Genomic DNA, 10,634 nt, shown 5'->3' with positions numbered 1-10,634 from the left:
TCTCCTTCAATATTTTAGTAAGCAATAGATACTAATTTAACGTCAAAGACTTGATTCATAGGTAGATATATATTAGGGTATAAATTGAACTTTTAGTTTAATCTTGATTAGCTTATAGGTAGATATTTAATATAGACACATGATAGTATATTTGGATTTTCTCTTAAAGTTCAAGACAATGTTAATGTTTAAGGCCTTAAGCGAATCGTTGCGTGGCTCTTGTTTGAGTACAACGAGTCGCCCACTTGTAGGATATAAATTGAACCTTTTAGGATACGAGTTGAATTTTTAGGATATGAATTGAACCTTTTAGTTATGAGTTGAACCTTTAGGATATAAATTGAACTTAAACTCGTAGGATATGAATATAACTTTTAGGATATAAATTGAAGTTTTTATGTATGAGTTGAACCGTTAGGATATGATTTGAACTTTTGTGGATATAAATTGAACCTTTTAGGATATGAGTTGAATTTTTAGGATATGAATTGGACCTTTTAGGTATGAGTTGAAGCTTTTAGGATATAAATTGAACTTTTAGTTTAAGTTTAAACTCGTAGGATATGAATATAACTTTTAGGATATAAATTGAAGCTTTTATGTATGAGTTGAACCGTTAGGATATGACTTGAACTTTTCTGGATATAAATTGAACCTTTTAGGATATGAGTTGAATTTTTAGGATATGAATTGAACCTTTTAGGTATGAGTTGAAACTTTTAGGATATAAATTGAACTTTTAGTTTAAGTTTAAACTCGTAGGATATGAATATAACTTTTAGGATATAAATTGAAGCTTTTATGTATGAGTTGAACCTTTAGGATATGACTTAAACTTTTGTGGATTTGAATTGAAGCTTTTATGTATGAGTTGAACCTTTAGGATATAAATTGAACCTTTTAGGTATGAGTTGAACCTTTAGGATATGAATTGAAATTTTGGTTTATGTTTTGGAATTTTAGATTGCGGGAGGATTTTGTAGAAGAGGTTGATGATGTTATTAGACATGCAATGGAACTTCCACCAAGAATAACTAAGATAAAGTACCTGGCAGAATGTGCCTTTAATTGTTATTCTCATTAGCGACAATGATGATGAGAAGACAATGGCATGTGTTTCAAATAGTGATTGTGTAGGTAGGAATTTAGTATTTCCTAAGTAGATAAAAGAAGAGCTTATAGAGGAATTCTGTACTTCATTTTCCATAAGGAAAAGAAGTTTGATTGAGAGTGACAAGGTTGATGAAGACGGATGGTTTTCCGTTGGTCGTCGCAGTTCCCATAAAATGGGGATCATAAGACTCTATGATGACAGAGATTATAGGAAGTTTTGTATTCAACTTTCTTTCGAGTCTGATCCGTACAAGCTTAATGTGATATTGGTTCGGATTCAGATAATGATTTGACCGACAAAAGTATGGAAATGCTCTTAAAAAGAATTAAAGGTAAAATATTTTTCAGCTTCCTTCTCGACCAAGAAAAACGTTTTACCTTTAATTCTTTTTAAGAGCATTTCCATACTTTTGTCGGTCAAATTATTGTCTGAATCTGAAGAAATATCATCCAATATCACATTAAGCTTGTACGGATCAGACTTGGAAGAAAGTTGAGCACAAAACTTCCTATAATCTTTGTCATCATAAAGTCTTATGATCCACGTTTTATGGGAACTGCAACGACCAACGGAAAACCATCCGTCTTCATCAACCTTGTCACTCTCAATCAAACTTCTTTTCCTCATGGAAAATGAAGTACAGAATTTCTCTATAACCTCTTTTATCTACTTAGGAAATGTTAAATCCTACCTACACCATCACTTTTTTGAAACACATGTCGTTGCCTTCTTATTATCATTGTAGCTAATGAGATAAATAATTGATCAAAGACACACTCCGTCATGTACCGTATCCAAGTTATTCTCTGTATCAAAGTTCATCTCGAGTAATAGTACCACGAGGATAATCACCAAAGCTACCAGACAACTTTATGATGCCAATGAAGCAAGATGAGCTATTCAATGAAACTCGTATTGTAAAGAAGAAGAAAGAGACTGATTCAGAAAGGAGGGTCGAGCCTCGACTACATACATGTAAATTTTTTACTTTTCATTAAATATTTTGATTTGCATTTATATAAATTTTGAAATACTAATTCAATATAATTTTTCATAAAGGTTCAATTCGCTTCACATCTGACGTGGGGGAATTCATACGCAGTCAACCACCTAATGAACCGAGCGAGGCAATCCAACTTGCAGACGAGGATGATGAAAGAACACTCCTTCAGTACTTTATATACTATTGTGTTAGTTCTATTGTGTTAGAACTAATTTACATTGTGTTAGTTCTATTGTGTTAGAACTAATTTACATACCAATTTACTATTGTGTTAGTTCTCTTTAGTTCGAATGGGCTTGTAATAAGCGTTAACTTAGTTTTGTTAGCTTAATGTGTTAGTTCTATTGAACTTTATTCTTTGTTGCTTTTAATTGCTTTTTATTGTTGTTGTTGTTGGCATAAAATGCCTATTTAGGAAATTGGTATGGCTCGCAGGTGGTGTAGCTGCAAAAACAGGCAGTTTCTGCCAAAATAATACACAGAAAAGCGACCAAAGTTGGTCTCTATTTGGTCGCTTTTCATGTTAAAAAAAATAATTTTCTGGAGAATAGCGACCAACTTTGGTCGCTATTTACCCAGATTTCTACAAAAAGCGACCAAACTTGGTCGCTATTTCATTAAAAAAATAAAATTTCTGGTGATATAGCGACCAAAGTTGGTCGCTAATATTTAAAAAATAAATTAAATCCATGTATTTAGGGACCAAAGTTGGTCGCTAGTTTAATAAAATAAATAAATAATTGAATACAAAAGCGACCAAAATTGGTCTCTAGTTTCCAGATTTTAAAATATAATATTTGGTTTAGAGACCAAAGTTGGTCGCTTTTTAGTGATTAATAATAAATAAATAAATAATGTATTTTTTATTTAGAGACCAACTTTGATCGTCAAATTTATATTATTAAATTAATAAAGCGACCAAAGTTGGTCTCTATAGTCAATATCCGGAAAAATGGGTCCATTTAGCTTAGAGACCAAAGTTGGTCGCTAATTAACGACCAACTTTGGCTCCTAAATAAAAGGAACCATCAATATAGCTACCAGACACTTTTGGTCGCATTTTGGTCGCTATTTAGCCAAAAAGCGATCAAAGTTGGTCGCTTTTTACGGTCTCTTTTTCCCAGAATTATAGTAGTGATTTCTTTTTGATGGATTGGTTGTTCTAGCCATATACTTGATAATCAAAGATGGCAAGTTTAACAACTTATTTTGATCAAGCACTTTCACCACCGCCAGATCCATACTTGTTCACATACTCATACGTACAGACTCAGCTCAATATTTGAAGTAAGGGAACAAATGAATAAATTACTCTAATAGCAAGCGGGGTTATTTTTTATATTTAAACCAATATTTTAGTTTTATTTATTATTTATACTTACAAAAAAAATAAAAATCAACAAAGCGGTGTTACGTGACACCGCTTCAAGCACGGTGCTTATGCCCCTACATACAATAGCTTATGAACCGGGTTCATTTTACGTTAGTACACCTTCCGGTCTCAATCGCACAATTCTCACCAAAGTTATATAATAACATACTCAAACAGTTGATTTATTTAGATCATTTTGTACAATTTTAACTTGTTCGTATACTCTTCAAGATGAAATACTGTCCAGTAGCTAGGACGATTAATTATAAGTGAAAAATTGGCATTTTCTTCCTTCCCTCTTTTGTTTTTTAACAGAAACATGAGGGAATATCAATTTTTTTAACCTATTCAAAAATTTATTGTTCGTTTACTAGTTAAAAATAAAATTATAAACAAGTCCCACCATGATGATAAGTTTGTTCATACCTTCAAGTCAAGTCCCAACATAATGAACATTATAAGATAAAATAAAATTGATAGAATATTTAAAACACTAAAAGCAGCCAATACCATGTTAATGTCCTAATCCTCACCAGACTCTCATCAATATTAGTTTACATCGTCACGGATTCGTTCTCTATATTCAAAATTAAACCTCTGAACCTCATAAATTAAAATAGAATTCCTCTAATAAATGATCACGTGGAATCTCTTTTACATATTAGCAGTTTAGATTTGATTTTACAATATAGCAAAAGTAACTGAGTCATTTTTGTAGAAGTGTTTAGAGTAATTTACTCTTGTTTTCATTATAAATCTATTTACCCTAAAAATGGATAACAATTAAATTTATATTGTGGTTTTAAGGACAAGTTATTTTACTTGGTACAAACTCAAAAAAAAAAAAATATGCAAATTGATATTGAAATTAATTGTAAAAGAGTAAATGCAAACCAAAGGAATCAAATAGCCTTGGCCCTCGAATTCGATCACCCTTGAACCGAGTGAAGATTCAGTTGATGCAAGAACAAAATAACAAGATAATGAAAGTTTAAGAGAAAAATAGTATGTTGCTTTATGTAGTGTGAATATGATAATGTTTACAAAAAATCAGACCCCATTTTTATAGTAGGGGAGTCTTACTCTTGGTACAATTCTAAATACAGTAAGAAATCCCATAATTGGCTAATTAATCGGTCTCTTCTTGATACGTGCCTGGATTTGCGCCGTGATCCTCGTCCCGTTGCGAATATTTCGTCTTTCCATTATTCGCTCCAGTAATCTTCCCTCGATCTCCATCTTATTCGGTCTAGATCTTGGCCGATCTCAATCTTGGTCAGTTTTGGTTTTGGTCGGTCTCGATCTTAATCGGTCTCTGAGTCTCGAGCTCGGCAACCTGACTTTGCACCGTAGTACAAGCTCGAATTTGACCGTATGCCAAATCAATTTTTAATCAGAGTAAAATAGTCATATTAGTGAATGCCGAACATCAAATTTAAATCCAAAAAAAAAAAAAGATTCCACGTACCATATATGGTTAATAAAAAGAAAGAATAGTTTTACTCCGTAGTTTATTCCAGCGAAACTCCAGCGGACAAATCATTATCCAAGTCATCAAGATAAACCCAAAATAGAATATGAGTATTATATTAAATAAACAACCATAAGAAACCAAATTTCCTACCAAATATACTTCTAATGAATCCCTCAATTTATATTTATATACGTCCTTATCCCCTATTACTATTAGGTTGATCATCATCTTAGAATTCAGTAGCATCGACAAATTTCTACAGTCGATTGATTGATTGAAAATCAAAATGGGTGCTGTAAAAGCAGCAGTGGCTGATTTTGTGTTGACATCGATGTGGGTATTTTGTTCATCAACACTTGGGGTTTTCACTTACCTAATTGCTTCTGCTTTTGGAATTGCTCAAGGAATCACTACTCTGTTTATTACTACTGTTCTTCTCTTTGTTCTGTTTTTTGTGTTTGGGATTATTGGTGACGCTTTGGGTGGTGCCGCTTTTAATCCTGCTGGTACGGCCGCCTTTTATGCTGCCGGTGTTGGAACCGACTCTCTCTTCTCTGTTGCCGCTCGATTTCCTGCTCAGGTTTTTGTTTCTTTTTTGCTTTTCAATACTTGTAATTTCCACTTCTTACGTACTTGAATTTTGAATAATAATGAAAGTAGAGTTTTAATTTCCATAATAATCAATCCCTAAGCCCAGTCACGGAGCCAGGAATTTACATAAGGGGATTCAGCAATTTTTTTTTTTTTATTACTAGAATGTCAAAGTTGGAATTTGATATTGTGACATAAAATATCTTTTGAATCCTCTTTACCACTAGGCTAGAATTTTCCCTGATGGCAATGGGATTCAACAATTTATATATAATAAAAAAAATATTTATGTAGTATAATATTTCGAAGAGGATTCAATTGAACCCCCTTCCCTCTTACTAGCTCCGCCCCCTGCCTCAGCCTCAGTTTGAACTCGTTGGGGTTGGCTATATGAAACCTTAAAAAGATGTACTTACCTCTTTATAAGGAAAAGGCAATATTTTTTCAATAATTAATAGGCAATATGAACTGCTTCATTCTGGTTGTAGCCATACCTTATAAGAGTGAAAAGTTACTTTTAATAGGAGAATATTCTCAACCAAGCATTCCAGTGAAACAATAATTTTACAACGGGCTCTGCCCGAGAATGGGGTTACTTGACTTTATACAGAGAAAGGAATATCGGCAAAAAAGAAGCTCTTTCTCAACCTGATATTGGATAGGCTAAGCTAGGTGTAGCCCGCTATCTATATGGTTTTGCTAAACTTTGTCAGCCTGGGTGCCTATAATTATGGCAGACAGCTATTGTACTAGTGGATGGTGGAAAGAAATCTGTTTATTTAGAAAGTTCATCACGTTGTAATTGTCTAAAGTTGGCCGTTAACCTACCTCTTCCCTCCTTTTTATTTATGCATGAGATCTCTGATGCTAAACTCACATTAGCGGTGTTTGATTTTCCTTTAAGAACATAAATTATTATTTTTAGAGTTCAATAAGATAGAGCACCTAAAGTTGCTTAATTTCATGGTACATTTAACACTGTTTCATTAAAAGTTGACGAATTCCGTGAAATAACTGCTAAAACTTTCAGTTTAAGAATGCATTTGCTTCAAATTGACACCACAGAAAAATTATAAAGGAGAAAAAATTTACCTGTAAGAATGACCATCCGATTCTTGATATTTGGAAAATATTTCTTAACTGTCTGGGTACTGTTACAGGCAGCTGGCGCAGTTGCTGGTGCATTGGCGATATTGGAGGTTATTCCTACGCAGTACAAGCACATGCTAGGTGGACCTTCATTGAAAGTTGACTTGCATAACGGAGCCATTGCTGAGGGGATCTTGACTTTCATAATGACCTTTTTGGTCTTTCTTATTGTACTGAGGGGTCCTAGAAATGCACTTCTAAAGAATTGGTTACTTGCAATGTCAACTGTTACCATGGTAGTTACAGGTTCAAAATACACCGGACCGTCTATGAATCCCGCCAATGTAAGTACTAGCTCTTGTTTTCCATTCTTAAATCTTGGAGCTTATTGTCCGTGTATGGACGTTGAGAATAAAGGTATGAAGGTTGAGACTAAAGGTAAAGGGTTATGATAGGTAGCCGAGCATTGTCTTGTCTGTGTATTGTCGTATCCCTTGACTTCTGTTATTACTTGTTGTTGCTTTTGTTTCAGCTTTCTGATTACAGTACCTAATGTTAGTTTTGTATTTTTGCTTCGGTTTTCCGATTGGTATGCATATTGTTGTCATTCTTAAACCTTTCCTGAGCCGAGGGTCTACCGAAAACAGTCTCTCTGCCTTCTTGAAGGTAGGGATAAGGTCCGCGTATACTCTACCCTCCTAGACTCCACTAGTGGGATTACACTGGGTTGTTGTTGTAGTAAATCTTGGAGCTTATTGTATTATTTAACCTTTGAATTTCTCTGCTGCTCTAGACTGACGTAGCACCATTTGTTTGTCCCTAATGTATACACAGAATGTATAACTTTTTGGTAACTTCTCTTGTGCATTTGTGTTCGACTGTCTTTATTCATGAAGCCTACTTATTATCTCGCTTCTTCTCAATTGGAAAGTTACATCTTCTCTTGACATTAGTGAGCCAGAATTAGTTCCTGTGATTTGAGGTAAAATTGGTGGCATGCTTGCAATAGAAAGGGTAGAAGTTCAATCTAATTCTTTTAAACCAAGAGATGCCTAAGACTAAAAGTTGTTAATTTATCACTATTGTTTCAATACCTGTAAGCTAACTTCTCTTGGAAACAAGACCCTTTCAACTCTCAAATTACTGCCTTGGAACCTGAATAGATCTTCAGTCCCATCTTAAATCTCATCCTTTGCCTGCCTCGAAAGTTTCCTTGGCTTGGACCTATTTCATTTGCCTGGAAGTGGACTAATTAGAGTTGAGTCATTTCTTGGTGACTTTTCCATGTTGAACCTATGTTTTTTATTTGCTTGTTATCCGAAATACACATAATTATAGCATCTATATTTGGTGATCTTTGGTTATTGTAACATTGGGAATGTAAGTTATGGTAAAAATTGGATGATTTTATGGATATGTGCTCCATTTGGATTAGTAATGGTTTGCTGGTTGGAGCGTGATGCCAGATTCTTCTGAAATTGATTTGCATAGACTGTTAATAAAAGGAGCTTTCTATGGTCATCAAGGTGTATCTCTTGCTATTTGGTTGAATAACTTTCTATATGAGCAGAAACTTTAGCTTTTAGATGCGATCTTTTAATTTCTCTATAAACTCTTTTCATTTTACTCAGTATTTCATATCTTTACATTGCAAAGAATGACTTCTTTGGTCATAGTCCCAAAAAAAACAAAATATTAGGAACATATGTGTTTCAATCTGAACTGTTTTAATTTATGGAACATTAACTATTTGAACCCTGTGTATGCATGTATTTGCCTAACTGTCATGGAATAATATAATGATGGAAAATGGATTTAGACAAACATTACGTACCATTTGTCCTCTAACCTAAACTGCGATATGGGTCGATCTAAGCAATCATATTTCTTTGCTGCACTGGGCTGCGCTTTACTGTTGCCTTCTTTAGGTATCTATGTCATGCAAATCTTAGATCTCTATTTGCATTGATTCTACTGGCTAACGACTAGTTGCAGTCATTTCTGCTGTTGCAAATCTCAAATGTTTCTTTTTTGTGGGATGGGTATGAGTTCAGTCCAAGAATCTAGTAAAGATGACCAACCAAGCTAACCACATGACCCTGCATTTTCTGTAATAACCGTTAGTTTCCTAATTGGGTATCTTATGCCTTACCTTGAACTTAAATAGTTCTCCTTGCATATAAGTATTACCTTTTGCATGTTAATTTGTGTAGCTTGACGACTAGCTGTAGGACACTGAATTTTAGGAGAGATTAGCTTTTGCAGGGAATGAAGTTTTTCTTTTCTTCAATATCAATGTCATATGCAAGTAATCATCAAATTATCCCTTTCTGTACTATTTTTGATACTCCAAAATAATAGCTACTGGTGGCTGTTAGATGAGATATTGTTAGCTCTATTCTTTGATAAACTGAACACTATCCGTATTTGTACACTAAATTTAGTTTCACAGACGCTCCCCCTATATCATTTTTTGAACCTTTTCTTTTGTAATTACAAATATGTAAAAATTGAATTTTTAGAGAGGAACTCAAAGTGTGTCAGTTCCGAAATGGAAACTCTTTCACGTCAAGTCCAAGGGTAGTAAATGTTTTATTGGACACATGCTGCTATACATATAGACACTGTTGTAGCAATTTATGGGCTTTTCCTTTATTGCCTGCATATTTTATTAATGGGTTGGTAACTGAGCTGATTGTTTGCAGGCATTTGGTTGGGCGTACATAAACAATTGGCACAACACATGGGAGCAATTTTACGTCTACTGGATCTGTCCCTTCGTAGGAGCAATAATGGCTGCATGGACTTTTCGTGCTCTGTTTCCGCCTCCAGTAAAGCAGAAGAAGCCTCAGAAGGCAAAGAAGAATTGAGAAAGAACACCTTCGCGCTGCTTCAATTACTTCACTGAACTAGGTTGCAATGTGGTTGAAGTATGCCCTTAGAGCTGAAAGCCATTTTTAACTTCTAATGTGGAATCATAATCGATTCCTTTTGGATTTGTTGGAATTGTTAATAAATCCCCTTTTTCACATTGATCCAAATTCAAGCAACTATTATTGCAAAAACTGAGTTGTCCAAAAGCTGGATGCCCCTGAATATTTTCTTATGCTTTTTTAGATGCTTCCTTCGTTCTGTTTTAGTGGTGTTCTTGAGAATTAAATTGGATAATTCTTTCAATAGTGCTTCCATATTTTATCAAGTCTAACAAGGATCGTATCTGGACTCTGCCCTTGGACTAAGTTATTGAGGACCCTTTCGCCATAGTTTTTGCTAAAATATATTTGGGAGTTTTTTTGGCAAATACATATTTGACCATAGATTTTATCTACATTTTGGCAAATTTCAAAAACTCAAATCCCAAATTTGGCCCAAAATATCATTGTTACATTTTTTAAAAATTGTCTCAAACTTTTGTATTTCATAAAAGAGCCCATCATTTATTATTTTGTAACAATGTTGTTTCGCCTTCTCGGTCATCTGATAGTGTATTATGTAGTTCATAATGATAATTTTGTACCAAATATATTTATGTTCAGGACTATGGTTTGCGATAATATAATGAATGTTATTGACAAAGATATCGTTGAATATTTACGATAGTTTTTAGAACTTGTGGATATAAGTCATGTTTCATGTTTTTTTTTTTAAAAAAAAGTGAAATATGTTTTGAAAACTTATGTCCAAATATATTTTCATCTTTAAATCACATTTCACCTAAATCATATTTTTTAAAATAAATTTGAGAATTTCTGGCCACACGCTAGCTAAAGTAAAGTTTCCATGTGAACAGTCAATCAATACATCAGTAATTGCGATTGGCTCATGGAATCAATAAAAGGATCAGTTTCTATCTTTTTCTAAGACAAGTTAAGAGTCTATTTTACTCTTTGACATATATATAGACAAAATAGGCAAATATGAATTTTTATCTGTCGAGAGTTAGAACTTTTCGGAAGAGGAGGATAATTTTAGAAGAGAATTTTTTTTTTTT

At 33.7% G+C, this 10,634-nt stretch overlaps 1 protein-coding gene across 1 annotated transcript; it reads left to right on the top strand.

Annotated features, from left to right (window-relative positions):
- Positions 1 to 5,094: 5,094 nt before the first annotated feature.
- LOC107784812 (aquaporin SIP1-1-like) lies at positions 5,095 to 9,779 on the top strand. The gene is made up of 3 exons (XM_016605997.2): positions 5,095 to 5,543; positions 6,715 to 6,987; positions 9,349 to 9,779. Exons 1-3 carry the CDS (start codon positions 5,250 to 5,252, stop codon positions 9,511 to 9,513), a joined length of 732 nt encoding a protein of 243 aa, XP_016461483.1. The 5' UTR covers positions 5,095 to 5,249; the 3' UTR covers positions 9,514 to 9,779.
- The last annotated feature ends 855 nt before the right edge of the window (positions 9,780 to 10,634 follow it).

This window comes from Nicotiana tabacum, chromosome 5, assembly GCF_000715075.1.
Source record: "Nicotiana tabacum cultivar K326 chromosome 5, ASM71507v2, whole genome shotgun sequence".
Lineage (NCBI taxonomy): Eukaryota > Viridiplantae > Streptophyta > Magnoliopsida > Solanales > Solanaceae > Nicotiana > Nicotiana tabacum.
Note: the sequence above shows the minus strand (reverse complement) of the source record. Positions and strands in the feature narration are given on the sequence as shown.